The sequence below is a fragment of the Mastigoproctus giganteus genome, chromosome 8 (assembly GCF_048544385.1).
Source record: "Mastigoproctus giganteus isolate SK-2022 chromosome 8, ASM4854438v1, whole genome shotgun sequence".
Taxonomy (NCBI): domain Eukaryota; kingdom Metazoa; phylum Arthropoda; class Arachnida; order Uropygi; family Thelyphonidae; genus Mastigoproctus; species Mastigoproctus giganteus.
The window spans coordinates 72,253,424-72,273,081 of record NC_143582.1 but is presented as its reverse complement, the minus strand read 5'-3'; the positions used below and the strand labels follow the sequence as shown (position 1 = coordinate 72,273,081).

General features: G+C 37.5%; 1 protein-coding gene across 1 annotated transcript in view; it reads left to right on the top strand.

Moving 5' to 3' along the window:
• ppan (Brix domain-containing protein peter pan) overlaps positions 1–19,658 on the top strand; it is a 128,103-nt gene that overhangs the window by 80,258 nt on the left and 28,187 nt on the right. Inside the window, exons 6-7 of the mRNA XM_090380267.1 lie at positions 9,664–9,882; positions 13,601–13,744. Of these exons, the coding sequence (XP_090236393.1) occupies positions 9,664–9,882; positions 13,601–13,744 (363 nt within the window). The remainder of the gene's footprint in view (positions 1–9,663; positions 9,883–13,600; positions 13,745–19,658) is intronic.

Here is a 19,658-nt window from a genome sequence, read left to right as displayed (position 1 = left end):
GATGTCGGGGAGAAGGAGATCACGAAGATTCAGTTTTGGAGCTCTTCGCTGAGGAGGAAATGGACACTGGACAGCGTCCATACTTCCCCAGGAAGGATAAAGCCAAGACTGAAAAAGGTAAGCCCTCAGCACCTCGGAAGCCGCCTGATGGATCCACCAAGCCAAAATAATGGCTAAATTCCTACAGTGGAACTGTCATGGATTCCGGCGAAACAGTGATGACATCAAGGCCCTTCTGCAAAAGCATGAGCCAGTCTGCTTTTGCTTACAAGAGACATACCTGAAGGCAAATGAAAGCCCTTCCTTTCGTAACACTACTATCGTCCGAAAGGACAGAACTGGGGATGGACCTGCTCGTGGGGGTGTTGTTATAATTCTGGGCAACCATATCAAACTATTGCGCTCACCACCAAAATAGAAGCGGTAGCAGTTTGCCTTACGGTAGGGTTCTTAACTCTACTGTAAGGCGTCATTGTCATAGAGCATATGCTCAATGACAATGACCTATTCCTTCTAAATGAGGGAACTAACACCTTTTTCCACATGCCTACCCGTAGGTTCTCTGCTATTGACCTCTCTATATGCTCCCCCTCTCTCCTTCCTTCAATCACTTGGGAGGCAGAGGAGAATCTTTATGGAATTGATCACTTCCCAGTGATAACCAGCCTACTTAAAGGAATGCCATGCTCACCTTTTAGGTTACCGCGATGGAAGATTGATCAGGCAGACTGGAACACCTTTCAACACCTGGTAGACTTTAACATCAGTACAGTCAGTCAGTCAGGAGCCTATCAAAGATTAGCATTAGCATTAGCATTAGTAGAGGCATTTGATGCAAGAAAGCAAGCTTATGCAGCATCAGCCAAAAAAAAAAAAAAAAAAAAGTAACATAAATAAATAAAAATAACCACTTCCACTTCACCCCTCTGTTCGTTCGAAATACCTGTCCAGCTGAGCCTTAAACTTATTTAGGCTATCAACTTCCACGACAAGGGATGGAAGTCTGTTCCACCCACCAACCACCCGCTGGCTAAAGGCAAATTTCCGCACATCTATCCTACATCTGTCTTTCCTCAATTTGAATTTATGCCCTCTCAGGTGATTTTTCTGAGCTAGAGGAAGAATCCCATCAGCATTGAGCATGCTCAAACCATTCAAGGCTTTGTACACCTCTATCAGATCACCCCGCTGGTGCCTAGTTTCCAGACACTGTAATTTGCAAAACTTAAGCCTTTCTTCGTAAGAGAACCCCTTTGTCCCATTCACCAATCTAGTCGCCCTTCTCTGTACTCGTTCCAGCAGCTCTACATCCTTCCTGAAATGAGGCCTCCAGGCCTATATACAGTACTCTAGGTGTGGCCTGACCATTGCCTTATACAAGGGAATAATCACCTCCTTATCCCTGCTAGAAAAATTCCTATATATCATTGACAATACACCATGAGCTACTCTTGCAGCTCGTCTGCACTGCTCAGAGAACTTCATATCTGCCTGCACCACCACCCCCAGGTCCCTTTCATTCTCTACCACTGTCAGTGTAGTACCACAGAGTTGATACGTTGCTCTGGGGTTGCTGTTTCCCATATGTAGTACTTTGGCAGGGTTGTCCTTGACAACCCTGCCAACCTTCGTATCGTCTGCAAACTTGGACATTAAGCCTGATATACCATCATCAATATCATTTATAAATACAGAAAACAATAAAGGCCCCAGTACTGAACCCTGAGGGACTCCACTAATAACATTAGTCCACGATGAGCAGTGTCCATTGATTACCACTCTCTGTCTTCTCCCCCTCAACCACCCCTTTATCCATAGCAGCAACTTGCCTCCAATGCCACACTGCTCCAATTTGTGCAGCAGTCTTCCATGTGCAACAGTATCAAAAGCCTTTCTAAGATCCAAGTATATAATATCCAAGTTATTCCCTGCATCCAGTTCTTTTGTGACTGCATCATAGTATCCAATCAAATTGGTCAGGCAAGACTTCCCCTTAACAAAACCATGCTGTGTCCTAGCTATAACTGAAGTCTTGTCTAGATGATCCTGCAGTGCTTCTTTCACCAGTGCCTCCATTAATTTTCCGGGAACAGAAGTTAAACTCACAGGTCTATAATTACTTGTGTCAGCCTTTGATCCCCCTTTGTGAATTGGGGTCACATTTGCACATCTCCAGTCAATGGGTACCTCCCCTGAGGCCAAGGAAGCTCTCATAATTATGGCTAAGGGTTTGCTTACCTCCTTTGCTGCCTCCTTTAATATAACTGGATAGATCCCATCCACCCCAGGTGCCTTTCTTGTGTTTATCTTCAACAATTTCCCCTCCACTTTGCTCTCAGTTATTACAAGATTCTCTAGCTTACTGCTAGAGTTGAATACACCTCTGGCATTCCCCTCGCTGAATAACTCCTCATGTGTGAATGTCGATGCAAAATATTCATTTAGTTTGTTAGCTACCCGAGCAGGGTCATCAACAGTTGACCCATCGATCTCAAGTGGACCAATCTGATTCATCCCCTTCCTTCTAGAGTTTACATAAGTAAAGAACTCTTTGCTGTTTTTCTTCGCATCCCTTGCCAAGGATCTCTCGTAATCTGCCTTCGCCTGCCTAACCTCCTTTGTAACTTGGTTACAGATCAACTTGTATCTATCATAGGCGTCCGTGTCACGTGTTAATTTGTATGTATCCCATGCATTTTTCTTCTCTGCCATATGCCTCATTAGTTCATCTGACAACCATTTAGGCCTAAACCTTGAACAATATTTCTTAGTTGGTATGTAAAGCCTAGTAGCTTCCACGATAAGTTCTTTGAATGCTTCCCATTTTGAATTTGCTGTTGGCAATATCATCAGTTGATCCCACTGTATAGAATTTAAATACTGTCTCAGTCCATTGTAGTCGCCTTTACGAAAGCAATACTCCTTCCCTTTACCCCTAATGGTAGTTACCTCTTTGAGTAACTCCCACTTCAGCACACTGTGATCACTGCCACCAAGTGGTTCATTTATCTGCAGATTCTTAATGCATGAAGAATCACTACTGATAATCAAATCAAGAGTATTACTCCCTCTAGTTGCCTCCCGAACATGCTGATGTAGAAAACAATCATCCAATAAATCCACAAAAGCCTTGCTACTGTGTGAGTGACCAGCCCCCAAATTCCAGTCAATATCTGGGAAATTAAAATCCCCCATTATAAGACTCTCTGATTTACTGGCCCACTCTATTTCTCCGAACAGTTTCTTATTATACTCATCAGAGTCATTAGGCCTATAGCACACTCCTACTCTCAATTTTGATCTCCCAATGCTTATGTCACACCAAACTGACTCGACACTGCACTGTCCAGCGATGTCGACTGGCTTCACTTCCTTGGATTTTATGTGTTTTTAACTAATAGCATAACCCCTCCTCCCTTCCTATCCTGTCTATCCTTTCTGTAGACATTGTACTCCCCAAATTCCAGTTCTGCATTTCTTATATCTGTGTGACACCACGTCTCTGAAATCCCCACAATATCTGCCTTTGATGTTTTGAGCAATACCTCAAATTCATCAAATTTATTTACTAAACTCCTAGCATTGGTGTACACACAAGTATACATGCACCTGTTCTTTTTTTTAGCTACCCTAACACAACCCATGTGTTTACTTGTACTGCAATGATTCCCAGCAGTCTCTGAAATATCCTGCATCTTATTTTCCAGGCTGCGGCTCATTCCAATAGAAGCAGTGCAAGAATCACTTTCACCTCTGCCAGTGGCTACTGTTAATCTATTAGTCCTTGTATCCCCCCAATCTAGCAGTTTTCCGACCCACCTAACATTGCCTCGATAGCATCAGCAAACATTCTTGCACCCTTTCTATTTAAGTGTATCCCATCCCTGTAGAAGCAGTCTCTCCTGTTAACAAGTACAGACCAGGCTGAAAAAAATTCTACCCCTTGAGCCCTGCACAATCTTTCCAGGGCCGAATTGATTGACAGGGCTCTCATCATATACTCCCTCCTATCGTGTCTGGGCAGAATTGCAGACACTTTCAATTTCAACCCTAATTCACGGCTTTTTTTCATCAGTGACCTGTACTTGTCAAGTAATTCCGCCAGTCTCCTACTCTTAATGTCATTAGTGCCAACGTGTACAACTATATCACCTTTTGTGCCCTTAAAAGATGATATCCGCTCTACAACATCATCAACTTTTGCCCCTGGCAGACATACCCTGGTCCTATTCCACCTATCCTTTTTACAAAGCATGTTTCCCAAGATGCAGTGGCATATATCACAGAAAGCATTGTCCATGCAGCTGCAGCTACAATTCCGAAAACATCTACCCGGTTTCAGTCATTTCCAAAACCTTGGTGGTATACTGAATGCACAGCAGCCAAAAAGGCACAAAATAAAGCTTGGGGGATATTCCAACGATATCCTACCACAGCCAATCTCTTAGCCTTCAAACATGCACGTGTGAAAGCACGATATATTCGTCTTCAGAGCCAAAAGGAATCGTGGATCTGCTTTACATCCACTATTACCCAGTCAACCAGCAGTAAAGCTATCTGGGACAAAATCTGGAAAATGAAGGGTAAATATACATTGCACCCTTCATCGGTCCTGGACTATAATGGATGCGTTATTGCAGACCCAACTGCAATAGCCAATGTACTTGGGGGGACCTTTTCTGCCATCTCGTCAACATCTGCTTACTCCCCAGAATTTCTGGTCTGGAAAGATAAATTTGAAAAGCAGCAATTAACTTTAAAAACATCTGTCTGCAAAATCCATGGACCAACTGTGTTTTCTATATAATACAGTGGTACCTTGGTTTGCGAGCATAATTCGTTCTGGAAACGTTCTCGTAATCCAAAGCACTCGTATATCAAAGCGAATTTCCCCATAAGAAATAATGGAAACCCAGATGATTTGTTCCAAAACTCAAAAATATTCATATACTGTAAAAATGATTAATACAAAATACATACCTTTTTATATTTTTAATATTTAAATTTAATATACATAAAGCAATCGAATTTATTAATTATTGGGTAGGACGACTTTCACTGTCTCTAACAGAATCATTGCTATCTGTTGATTTTTTTCTTTTTGTGCGACTTTAACAAGGAATCTTTCCAATGACACTTGCTTTTGCCTCCTTTTAAGGATTTCACGGAAATCAGATTCATCGCTCGCACTATTACAAAACGAGGAGGCACGCTTGATACACATAAACAAAGCTGCGCGCGCGTGTAGCAACTGAATAAACAACACCATAAAGGCAGAGATACACTATTAACACCTCACATTTTACTAAAGCACATTTCTAGGGGTTACTACCATAAAACAATAAAAACAATTTCCAGTTGCGTTCCTACTAGTGGAATCTGTTATAAACTGGTAGTAAACTCCATCTAATTGCATTTGCGATTATACCGATAGCTGGAATTGTTGGTTTTTACGTTATTATGGTGAAATGTGTTTCCCCTTCACTGATATAAAAAACCATAAATACATTTTCAAAATCTTCTCTTCATTCCTATCGGGTTGTGTTCGGTTGGGGTGATTCTGCGTTCGACTGCCATTTCTTGTAAACACAAAGGCTAATTGTGCATAAGCGAGTTCGGTTCGTGTTATATAAGATATCGTTCCCCTATTTATAAATCGTGTATGATCGAATTCGTGTAGTGTAAACACGTGTTATACGAGGACTGACTGTACTCGTATTGCAAGACCTCGCTCGTTTATCAAGTTAAAATTTATTAAAAATTTTTGCTCATCTTGCAAAACACTCGCATACCAAGTTACTCGTAATCCAAGGTACCACTGTAGAATATTTCAAGAAGAGCAGTTTCTGTATTCCTGGCATAAGCCAGGAAAGGATCCTAAACTCCCAACGAATTACCGTCCTATTGCTCTGATTAGCTCTGTGCAAAATTCTGGAGAGAATGGTCAATGCCCGTCTTATCTGGTATTTTGAGGCTAATGGGTTCCTCTCCAGATTGTAGTGCGGCTTCCGTAGGAATAGGTAAACTTTGGACCATTTAATCAGGCTCAAAACTTCCATTCAAGATGCATTTTAAAAAGAGAACACCTGGTATCTGTGTTCTTCGATATGGAAAAAGCGTATGACACAACTTGGAGATTTGGAATTTTAAAAGACCTGTACACCATCGGCCTTAGAGGTAATCTCCCCAATTTTATTAAAAACCTTTTATTGTCATTGTTCTTTCCAAGTCTGTGTAGGATCTACTCTCTCTCGCTCTTTTAGCCAAGGGGAGGGAGTACCTCAAGGATCCGTTTTAAGTGTTACGCTTTTTGCCATTAAAGTGAATTCCATCACAGAACAACTTCCTCCAACTGTAAACTGTGCCCTCTATGTTGAAGATTTTAGCATATTCTGTCATTCCTGCAACATGAGGGTAATTGAGAGGCAACTGCAACGTGCCATCGACCATCTGAACTCATGGGCAACGAATAACGGGTTCAGGTTCTCTCCATAAAAGACTGTTTGCGTGCATTTTTGCAGAAAGCGCAATCTTAACCCTGAACCTGAACTGAGGCTTGGGCAAAATGCTATCCCAGTAGTACCTGATACTAGATTTTTGGGGCTTATATTTGATAGAAAGCTGACCTTTCTAGAACACATCCGTCAACTACGTGCGAAGTGCACGAGAGGCTTGAATATCCTATGTGCAATCTCCTCACATTCTTGGGGTGCTGACTGATGTACCCTTTTGCGCCTCTATCGTGCACTCGTATGATCTAAGTTAGATTACGGGTGCCAGGTATACGCATCCTCCAGACTCAGCGTACTCCGATGGTTGGATCCCATCCACCATCAGGCGATCTGTATTGCCACTGGAGCATTTCAAACTTCTCCTGTCCATAGCCTCTATGTCGAAGCGAATGAGCCCTCGTTATCGCTTCGCAGGAAACAGTTGTCTCTACAGTATGCTTTGAAACTGAAATCCCTGCCAGACCATCCGACGTGGACACCCGTTTTTGAGCCCGTTTGGAAAATCTGTACAACATGCGCCAGACTGCCAATCAACATTTGGTATTCATATCCAAAGGTCAATACTCAATGATTTGAATATCACATTAGACAATGTTGCCCCATCACCAGGGCAACCTTTTCCACCCTGGCATGCTCGTGTCCCAAACTGCAACTTATCCCTTTACAATTGGAGAAAGGACAGTACTCCATCCACCGTCTACCTGCAGCTCTTTTTAGCAGCGCGCTCGGAACATGCTGACTTCTTGCCCGTCTACACAGATGGCTCGAGGTCAGAAATGTCTGTCGGATCTGCAGCTGTTTTCCCAGACACAACAGTATCTGAGCAGATCTCCAACGAACGCAGTTGTGTTCACTGCAGAGCTGCATGCGGTTGAGCTAGCATTAGATTGTATACAAACCACCCACCACAAAAAATATATTATATATACCGATTCTCTGAGTTCATTGCAGGCTTTATCATCGATGAGGTTCAACCCTCATCCTGTTCTGACCCGGATACAGCAGAAGCTGCACTTCCTTGCACAATTCGAATTTGATGTTCGTTTCTGCTGGATCCCAGGCCACATTGGGATCTCAGGAAGTGATTTGGCAGACACTGCAGCCAAATCAACGAACCTATTTAACTCTTGCCTATAGTCTGTCCCCTATACAGACTACAGGCCAGTAATTTGAAAGAATTGGTATCCCAATGTCAACACTCATTGAATGGACAGGCTACAAACAAGTTATATGAGATTAATTGAACATTGGCAGTCTAGTCTGTGCAAGAACCAAAAAGAGGAAGTTGTTCTATCTCGGCTCTGCATAGGACATTGTCACTTGACACATTGCTATCTGCTGAGGGCAGACGATCGTCCTATGGGTAGAAATCGTGACACTATTTTAACAGTCCATCATATTTTAATTGAATGTCCGTCCTTTTATAATGACCGCCGTTTATGTTTTAGCCATCTGTCTGAGCCTTATACACTCAGACAGGTTTTATCGGACAATGACAACATGTCAGCTATTTTTAAGTTTTTACAACTTATTAATCTAAAGAATTCTATCTAGAATATTTTTATCGTTTTATGCTATATGAACGTTTTATATCGTATATTCTTTTACAATAATATACAAACAATTTCAATTTTATAGTTTTATATTCTACATCTTTTTGACTTGGCACATTATAGCCTTAGATGCTAATGCACCATAAAACTCTAAAACAAACAAACAAACAAAAGCCCACTGCTGACTTAAAATTGTAGGCCCGCTTCGATCCATCAAAATATGTCGATTCGTGGCTGCTTTGGAAACATCATTCAGCAACAGACACAAACAAGAAAAGAAGTCAGCATAGTGCGTTGGATGACAACTCAATAAAAATTTGGAATATTCTATAAAAACTTTATTAGGAAATTTTCGTTACTAATTTTTGCTTATTATTTTTTACTTATTACTTATTTTTTATCTTTCTATACATTAAAATAATTTTCCTCCTAGTGATATTTATTCAGCCAATGGGAGAAGAGGGATGCAGGTTACGCGGTAATACGCAACAAATACTAAAATGAACGAACGGAGGGGTGAAGTGGAAGTGGGTTTTTTTTTTTTTTTTTTTTTTTGGCTGATGCTGCATAAGCTTGCTTTCTTGCATCAAATGCCTCTACTAATGCTAATGCTAATGCTAAATGCATAACAGAAGCTTGTTTTACTGTGCTAAAACAAGCTTCTGCTTAAGCGTGCTCGTGCTAGATAAACCTTGTGCACGTGCTTTGTTTATCCAACATGACCACGCGGTACCATTCTTGAGTTCCATATGTAATGCATTTATGTATTCATAGCTAAGGAAGAGAGAGACACAGTTTCGAAAACTTCTGTTAAGTATTTTATTTTATCAAAAGAAGCAAGCGCAGTGAGCCGAGGGTGAAGCCCCCTGGTATACTTGAATAATAAATTTATGCTTAATAAACTGTGTTAATATACTTAATTTGTTGTTCTTATTCCAAAAACATTACTACTAAAGTAACAATATTAGGAAATAATGTTTTAGAGTACTGTACTTTTCTTGTCCTATAAATTTAAAATTTTTCCTGATAGCAAAGAATGAGTACCGGCACCTATTCTTTTACAAAAAAAAGCACTGGTATAACAATGTTCTGTATTTCATTTGATTACTAATAACTTTTAGATAAAACAGTCAGCACAGGTTGCCTTTTCTAATAAAGTCAATGGCAAAAATGAACTTTGCCAGTAGCAAAGTTTAAGACCATTTCACTGCAGAATCTATTCACAAAACGCTACAGAAGGGAAAGTATAGGAAAATATCCAGAAACTATGTTGACATTGTCAGACAAAGGAGTTTATTGCTGCTGACCCACCTTTCAGAATGTTCTTTGCAAGGTACTGAAGAGAACAACAGAGTCAATTTTTTTCCCCCTATGAAAGATTTTCCCTCCCTCTGAATGAATTTCATCCCCATAACTTCAGTGCTTGGTTAAACATGTTTTTTTTTGTTTTTTTTCATTCTCTTTTGTTTTTTAGCTTACTCATATATTCATTGAAAAGTTGAAGTATTGACTTAAAGCATAAGATTTCTGTCTCTTAATTTTCTCTTTAAAATTAAAAGTTGGTTTTTGTGAAATAACATTTTTTTTTCTTTGTATAGTACTATCAAGGTATCACCTTGTGGAGTGAGCAAGGCTGTCAAAAAACTAATTCAGAGTAAGGTTCCTGATCTTGGTAACTACAAGGATGTTAGTGAGTATATTAAGTCAGGAAATTTGTCAGAAAGTGAAGCAGAATTGGACACTCCGGATAATGAGGTAGTGCTTCCACAGAGCATTGGTAGTCGAGGAAATATAAAAGCACAACAAAGTAGAGTAAGGTAAGCTAATGAATGTCCAATAGAATTATTAAGCACAGTAGAACCTCATAAATCTTACATCAGGAAAATATTTTCAAGAAGTTCTAACCAAATTTTTGAAATACTAGACAGAGCTTCCTTGGTAGTGAAGTGTAAAAATCATTTACTAGAAAGGTTTTACATGTTCTGATGGAATCGTGAAACAACGTTGCCATTACTTTGCAGCAGTGTTCTGTAGACACCACAGAAGATTTTTTGTGTGCAAAATATGATAACCATTCATTGTTCTAATGAGCTGCTACCAAAATTAGACATGGTACTATTTTCAAGTTCAATTTAAAATTTACATATTATATATGCTAATCACAAAAAGAATATTTATTAGCGTATGCATCTTAAATATACGTTAAAGACCCTAATGTGTTTTCCATGCATAACAATCTACCAAAGACATTGAATTAACATAAGAATGAAAGATAGGCAGTTTGCATCATGATAAATATTCTGGTTATGTAACTTTAACATCCACAGAGAATGGAAAGTTGGGTACCATCAGTCTAAGAAGATTAAATGGCAAAGAAGTGGAATTAGCAAAAGAGCTAGGTAATTATTATATCAGAATATCATATATCAGGGAAGCCAAGAAGATGGATACTGGGGTACTGTAGTTAAACAATAATTATGAATTATTGTTTAATAGTTGCCTTTTAAGAATTATCGAATACGGCTACGTCGCCAAAATTTAAGATGGAGGGGTGGATGGTGAAATTTGTCTTTGATATGGCCCAGTTGAAGACTCAAAAAAAAATATGATGAAAATAAAATTATCTGCAGTTTGTCCCAGTTAGGGGTCAGTAACGTGAATGGAGTGCTTGGTGTTCCTCCATGTTGATATGTCCAGCAGAATTTTTACAAGCCAGGTTTGGTTTTATTTTGGTGTTTCCTTCACCCAACATCAATTCAACCGTTTATTGTATTTAATAGTTACAGGCTTGAACCCTGGTCTACTCAAAGAGCGTGTGCTATTGCACTCGCGCCCCTGACCACTCGGCTACGTTGTAGCCTCTCAAAAAAAAAAAAAAAGATGAAAAGTCCTTTAATATTTTCAAAAGAGTAGCAGAAACTAATCATGAAAGAATAGTATTATTGATTAAATAATTAAATAGCAGGATAGGAAACAACAATTAAAATGTACAGGGGGAGAGAGGAAGGATGGAAGGAGGATAACTCAAAAATAATATCAGAAGACTACTGGATAGAATTTTGTCAAGTCATGTACTTTTAATACAGTATTTCAGCATAAAGATTGCCACAAGTTTACATGGAGGAAGCATAATAAAAACAAGAAAAACACAATTGATGATATAGAAAATATAGAAAAAGACTTTAAACAACTGGTTGAAGATGCAAGATATCACTTTTTTAATTTACTCAATAGAAGATGATGGTCATCTTGTGATTGTGGTAAAAATAAGTGGTATATATATATATATATATATATTAAAAAAAAAAAAAAAAGAGAGAGTTCAACTGGAAAATTGAGGAGCTGCGAAATCAGCCAACAAGCATTAAATATAGTGACTGCTTTGTCCAAAAGGTATTCCTAAGGCTAATATGACTTTTGACGAAGAATGACAAAACTTAAGAGAAGTTCAGTGGAAACTGCAAAAGAGGCATGTAGAAAGAAGGACTGTAAAGATAGTAAATTCAGACACCAACCTATGATGGACCCAAGAAATTAAAGGCAGAGAAAATAAATAATAATATAAAAATATTGGGAAATAATTCTAATAAAATCTTATTGGAATATAAGGAAAAGTGCAAGATAGCTAAGATGCGTGAAAGAGCTAAAGAAAAATCTTAAGAATATTTTGGGAGATATATGGAAACAAGTATTAGGAATGTGAAAAATGTTTTGCCCTTTATTTAAAAATCTCACAGTATGGGGGGGAGGGGACCCATAACTAAGCGAATAAAAATGATAATGGAAAAATTAAAGCAGAAGACAAGCATATTTTAGAAGTGTGGAGTAAGGAGAAGGTTTTAGAAGTAAGGAGCTGAAGACATTGAAAAGGTTATAGAAAATAAGTATGGAACAACAGCAGGTGCAGATAAAATCAGATCTGAAATACCAAAACATGGAGTGAAAATTGTATAAGGTGTCATGTTATCCAGAGGTTGTTCCTGATAGGTTTTACAGATTGGAGCAAGACGTTAATTGTACAATTTATAAATAGGTAAGAGGTAAGTAAAGCGGTATGTAGAAATTGCATAGCTATTTCACTCCGTAGTGCATCAGATAAAATCTATGCAAGAGTCTTGAAGAAGGGGATGAGAAGTATTTTTGAATGTAACTTTGAGAACGGATGTCAGACTTTAGGCAAATCAGGGACTGTTGTGATGAAATATTCACACTAAAACAAACTATAGAAAACTTGTGAGAATGTAACAAGAATCTGCTTACTGTAGGATTTGTTGATTGTGTAAAACTTATGAAAAGTACCTAGAAATCTGCTTGGCAAAACTTTAGAAAATATGGTATTAAGGATGATAATAATCTTTTAAAGGGAATAAAAAAATTATATAAAAATGGCAAATGTACAGTGAAGACTGGAGGAAGCATCAGAAAATGGTTTAAGGTTAAACTTAGAGTGAGGTTGGGCCTTACTCACTTTAATTAAAGTTTAATATTGTAGGATTTCTGGTTTAGAGACAAATAGGGGGCAAAACAAATACAGCTGAAATCATTTATGCATAATTTACTTGACAACAAAACATAAAAATGTTTAGAAACATTGACTAACTGAAATAGGTTTGATTTTAGATCAGTAGACCTATTTAGATGCCTAAGTAGCCCTTGCACCAAAAATAGCAACAATATTCCCATAAACAGTTAATTTACCAAAAATTATATGCACGAAAAAAAATTAATAGCTGATTATATACTTTATATGTCATATACACATTATTTTGAAATTTTGTAAAAATGAAAACTGTGCATAAATGCTTTTAAATATTGATTTTTTTTTTTGTTATTTTTCCTTTATTGCCCAATGTTAGAATAAAATTGTAAAAAATCAGATCAGAATATAAAATATAATTTAAATAAACCCATTGTTTGACTCAATTTTATCAGCTTCTGGATCTGAATTACAGAAAAATTCTTCAGTTTTGGCTTTTGTAAACACAAATCAAACAACTGATCTCCTTGTCCCTCTGGTTTGGAAGTGGGAGAAGTTAGATGAAAGCACAAAGACAGAAGCTTTTAAAAGCTATCCTTTTGCTTTCATTTGTTATTATAAACTGTCTACAATTAGTTGGAAGCATAGATAAGGGATGACAGCATGTATTAAAAATTAGACACAGTTTGTACATTAACAGACACAATGTTTGAAATAACTTTCAAATGTAGAGCTATATCTCGGGAGTATATGCATACTCCCGAGATATAGTATATGCATACTCCCGAGAGCCCACATATGAAAAACAGTTCTGTGTGCATACTCCTGGATCATAACTCCTGAGTGGGTTAAAAAAGCATTAAATCTTTAAATCTTACTCTTTCTTTACATCTTTTCAACGATTTAAAGTTTTCCAGTAGCATCAGAAAATTAGGATTTTTGCAAATTCCTAAACAGTAATTATAATCATTAATTTAAGATATGCATGGCACAAATAATCACTTTGGAAAGACAATTATTATCTCTTAATTTTCACTTTTTCCTCCCCACTCTTTTAGATTAGTTGAACTTGGACCTCGAATGACTTTGCAGTTAATTAAAATAGAAGGCGGATTACTGCAAGGAGAAATACTTTTTCACAAATTTGTTCAGAAAACAAAGAAAGAAATAAAAGAATTAAACATTCGAAGACAGCAGAAAAGGTAAATAAATTAATTACAACTTTTCATATATGTTAAACTGTAATAAATTCTATAGTTTATTACATTTGAATCAGCATGCTCTGTTTCTTTTTACATTAACTATACAGTGGGGTGGAATAGGTCTAGACACATGAACTAAAACTAGGTCTAGAACTGTTACAGAAATGTTGACTATATGCACATTTTCGTGAAGACAACTGCAAATATTTTTGCTAGTTCAAGAGAATAGTAGGAATTGTCTTAGGTGAATTGTCTTCTCATTACATGCAGTCACAATTCATTCTGTAACACATTTGATATTCAAGGATCATTCCTGTGCATTTTGGGGTGCTTCTGTGGATCACTTCTCTGAGGTGCTGGAACAAGTAGGCAGTGCTTTTTAGTAAATGGATTTTTCATCTGTGAAGAGTCATCACTCCAAGTAATGCTGATATCTGTTTTTTGTAGCGTTCTAACATCAACAGATGCATTTGAATGAGATTTAGAATATGCATCACTTGAATAGAATTCTATTTCAGTATTATCAGATGACATATTATAAAGAGCTGATTCAATGTCATCACTTTCAGCATACTGTCCAGCCCGGTTCGTTTTCAGTCCTGATGTCCCTGGCTATGGATCTATTATAACAACCCTTTAAGGGTAAAATTTTATCAGTACAGTAGGGCTCCGCTTTTCAGAATCCCGCTAATACGGCAGTTTTCAATTATATCCATGTTCATTATGTTCGCCGCTTGTTCTGCTTCTTTGGTATGATGCACTCAGCAGCTGAGTCCGAAAGGGTATTGGACATCATTTTATTGTTAGTGATTCAGTCTGTTTACAGCAGTAGTTTTCAACTGGGGTGCCGCGGCACCTTAGGGCGCCGCAACAACATTCCAGGGGTGCCACGTAATTTGGGTTTAAGTTACTTAAACTTATTATTATTTTTAAATTTATATGTTTATTTCATTATAAAGAGGTATACAGTATCTTTTTAATTTTGTGGTGATCTATAATTGATGTTTACTTAGTACCTCTATATAAAGAATAAAATTATATACCATATATGTATAATTTATATTATGAAATGCAATTTTTATAATTATATTATTGTAATAAATATCATATAACATATATTTTTAATATTATATATATATTGAGAAAATTGAATAGGGGTGCCGCAAAATAAAATAAATTACTTAGGGGTGCCGTTATTAAAAAAAGGTTGAAAACCACTGGTTTACAGCATTTGTGTGCTCTGCGTCTCTCTGTATTCTGGTAATTTTCCAAACTTTTTAAATTATTATATTATATATAATATTTTTGTGTTGATTACAATGGCATCTAAGTGTAGTACTAGTGATAAAAAATGAGTCGTAAGCCTCACTTTAAATTCCACTTTAGAAATGATTAAACTAAGTGAGCAAGGTATGTTTATGGCTGTGATAAACTAACCAAGCCAAGCTGTAAGCTAGGTTTGGCTCACCAAACAGTTAGTACAATTGTGAACTTTAAGGAGAAAGTGTTGAAGGAAATTAAAAATCCTACACCAACGAACACTAAAGTTATAAGAAAATGTGATAGCCTTATTGCTGACATGGAAAAACTTTTACTGATATGAATTGAAGATCAGACCAGTCACAACATGCCTTTAAGCTGAGCCATCATCCAGATCAAGGCCCCTAAGTCTCTTTAGTGCTGTAAAGGAGAGCCCATTGGGTCTTGTCAATGATAATTACAGGAATTTTGCTAGCAGGGATGCCGACCGGGCTAGCCGGGTGGGTAAAGTGCCTGCCTAGCAACCCAAAGGTCACGGGTTCGAATCCCGCCTCGGGCTTGGATCAAAGTACTGCAAAAAACCTTGGGAGGTGCATTATGGCCACAGAAGCCGATGCGCCAACAACTACCAAATTAAAAATTAAAATGATTAACTAGCAGGGATAAAGAGGTGATTATCCCTTTGTATCAGGCCACACCTCGAGTACTACATACAGGTATGCAGGCCTCATTTTAGGAAGGATGTAGAACTGCTGGAACAATACAGAGAAAGGCCACAACAAGATTGGTGATAGGAACAAAAGATTGTTTAAGTTCTGTAAATTGCAGCATCTGGAGATTAGGCACCTGTGAGGTTATCTGATTGAGGTGTATAAGACCGTGAATGGTTTGAGCAAGCTCAATGCTAATGGGTTTCTTCCTCTTGCTCAGATTACACACCTGAGAGCATAAATTCAAATCGAGGAAAGACTTGTAGAATAGATATGTGGAAATTTGTCTTTACCCAGAGGATGGTTGATTGCTGGAACAAACTCATCTGTAATTTTGGAAGTTGATAGCTTAAATAAATTCAAGGAAGAACTAGACAAACTTTTGTAGCGAATGGATGGATAAAATGGGAAGTTTTTTTTTTCTTTGGCTGATGCTGTATAAGTTTGCTTTCTTGTGTTATATACCTCTACTAATGCTAATAGGCTACTTTGACACAGTTATTTGGATTTTTGCAAAGCATTTCACATGGTCCTTCATGAGAGGTTACTGTATAAGCTTGAACCAGTTTTGATTACTGGTGAGATTCTAAGATGGATTGCTGGGTGGTTGCAGGAATGAGGAAGTGTTTATCCAGTTGCATAAGGCAATGGTCAGGCCACATCTTGAATACTGCCTACTAGTCTGGGGGCCAACTTTTAGGAAGGATGTGAAGCTGCTGGAATGAGTACAGAGAAGGGGAACAAAAGGGTGCTCTTACAAAGAAATGTTTCAGTTATGAAACTTGCAGCATCTAGAGACTAGGTACTGGCAAGGTGATCTGATTGAGGTGTTTAAAGCTTTGAATGGATTGAGCAAGCTCTATGCTGATGGGATTCTTCCTTTAGCTCAGACTACGTACATGAGGGGGCAACGTATTCAAATCAAGGAAGGATGGTTGCAGAATAGATATGCGGAAGTTTGCCTTTAGCCAGCGGATGGTTGATTGCCGGAATAAACTTCCATCTGCTGTGGAAGTTGATAGTTTAAATAAATTCAAGGAAGAACTGGGCAAACTATTGGAGGGAATGAATAGGTGAAATGGGAGGTGCCATTTTTTTTTTTTTTTTTTTTTTGTTTCCTGATGTAGATCAAGCGTGCTTTCTTCCATCATTTGCCAATGCTAATGTCACCCAGGACAAGTGTTTACAAAAGTACTAGCATCTGTCCTTTACAATATTATTTCTCTCAGTTTATAGAAAGATTCCAACGAACTTCATACAGTTTGTAGACATGCTGGCAAGTTTTGAAATAAAGTTAATATTCTCCTTCAAAAACAAGTGTAGTTTGGTAAAACAGACATGACAACAGACATATCTTATAGACTTGATTACTATTCAGTAAATCCTCTGATAATAAAAGAGTTTGGGCATCCCCTATTTAGTGCTTTTAACTGGGGTGATAAAAACAGAGTTCTAGGTTAATCTGTGTTCAGCAGGGGATAGTTATCCATAGAATATAACAGTAAATAATTTAAATTAGTTGGCCTGATCAATGTTTCTGGCTGATTTCTGCAGATGATACAAAGGTTAGCAGGGTGGTTAACAACTGTAATGACTGTATGCTACTGCAACAAGGTCTAGAAAAAATTAGGTTGATGGACTGAGAAATGTCAGTAAAAGTTTAACATTGACAAATGTATGGTACTGCATATGGATAGCAGAAATTCCAGAGTAACTTATCAACTATAACTTATCAACACCGAACCCTGTGGGACTCCACTAATAACATTAGTCCAAGAAGAGCAGCACCCATTGATTACCACTCTCTGTCTTCTCCCACTTAACCATCCTTTTATCCATTGTAGCAACTTACTCTTAATACCATTCTGCTCCAATTTGTACAATAGTCTTCCATGCGTAACAGTGTCAAAAGCTTTCCTGAAATCCAAATATATGATATCAAAATTATTTTTTCCATCCAGTTCCTTTGTAACCCCATCATAATATCCTATTAAATTTGTCAGACAAGGACTTTCCCTTAACAAACCCATGCTGTGTCTGAATTATTGCTTCAGTCTTGTCTAGATGATCCTGCAATGCATCTTTAACCAGTGTCTCCATTATTTTACCTGGAACAGAAGTTAAACTAATGAAGTTAAAATGAAAATGATCTGTGGTAATTGTGCAGTCAGATATGAAATTCTCTGAGCAGTGCAGACATGCTTCCAGAACAGCTCATGGTGTTTTGTCAGTGATATATAGAAACTTTGCTAGCAGGAATAAGGAGGTGATTATCCTCTTGTACAATGCCATGGTTAAGCTGCTTATTGATGACTTATAAAAGTCTGGAGGTGCCACCTTAAGAAAGGTGTAGATCTGCTCGATTGTGTGCAGAGAAGGGCAAATGGTGAAGGGAACAAAAGGGTGCTCTTAGTCTTTGTAGTTCTGCAAATTGTAGCATCTTAAGACTAGGCACCTAGGGGTGATCTAATTGAGGTGTTTAAGGTTTTTTTTTTTTTTTTTTTTTGTATGCATTCTTGCATCATTTGCCACTACTACATTTTAAGCACCATTTCTCCGTATAATAATATTAAATGTATCAGAAACATTTAATTTTAAATATAAATATAGTATAAGTTCAATAAAATGCAAGAAACTTTTACCTTAAAATTAGGGAACCTTATATTGTATTTACATTCTTTTTAATAACAGCTTAGGATGTAGTTGATTTTCAAATTGCTGACAATCACTAAATGTAGTGCAAATCAAATGCTCACCTGAATCCAGTGTCCTTTTTAGATATCTTAAAAAATTTTGATTGTCCAGTTGGACATCATTTTAGAATGTCAAATTTAATTTTCAACAAAAGTTTTTTCTGATAGCTTTCATAATTTTTGTCATGTTATTCGCACTAGCTGATTTGCTTGATCTCTTTGATGCAAAAAAAAAAATAGAAGTTTAAAACTGCCAACATGCTAAACTAAAATCAATCACTCAGTCACAAAATGCAAACAAACAATACATAAACCAAAACTAAATTGAAAACAGGATTGCTGAGCATTGCTATCAAGTAGTGTACAACTAAAAGCATCTCCCATTAGAAAACAGTAGTTCCTAAAGAGAAGTTTTATAAACAATACTTCAATAAACTTTAGCTAATTAGAACTCCCAAGCAGCTGCTTCTTTACCAATAACACTTGATGGGTGGGATGATGTATGAAGTGTATATTTTTATAATATGAAGAAATCATGCTGTGACTTGCTTCAGCATATTTTCCACCTTTAGTACTGAATGACTGTGGTGTTTTGCAGCTGTGGGAATAGTAGTAGTAATGGCAAATGGTGCAAGAAAGCAAGCTTATATAGCGTCACCCAAAAAAAAAAAAAAAAAAAAAATAGAGAGAGAAAGAGAACTACACACCCATCCGTACCTTCCGAGAATATGTCTTGTTGTTCCTTGAATTTATTCAACCCATCCGCTTCCACAACAGATGGAATCCTGTTCCAACAATCAGCTACCTGCTGGCTGAAGGCAAACTTCTGCACAACTATCCTGCAACCATCCTTCCTCGAATTAAATTTATCCCCCTTCATTTGTGTAGTCTCAGCAAGTGATTGAATGCCATTAACATTCAACTTACTCAATTCATTCGAGGCTTTAAAGACCTCAGTCAGATCTCCCCACAAGTACCTAGTCTCAAGATGCTGCAATTTGCATAACTAAAACCTTTCTAGGCAAGAGCACCCTTTTTTGTTTCAACAGTCTGGTTGCCCTTCTCTGCACTTCTTCCAGCAGATTTAAACCTTCCTAAAGTGAAGCCTCCAGAATTTTTTTATACTACTCAGGATGCAGCCTAACCATGGCCTTATACAAAGGGGTAATCACATCCTTATACTTGCTAGAGAAGTTTCTATATATCATTCACAAAACCTCATGAGCTGTCATGGCAGCATATCTGCATTGC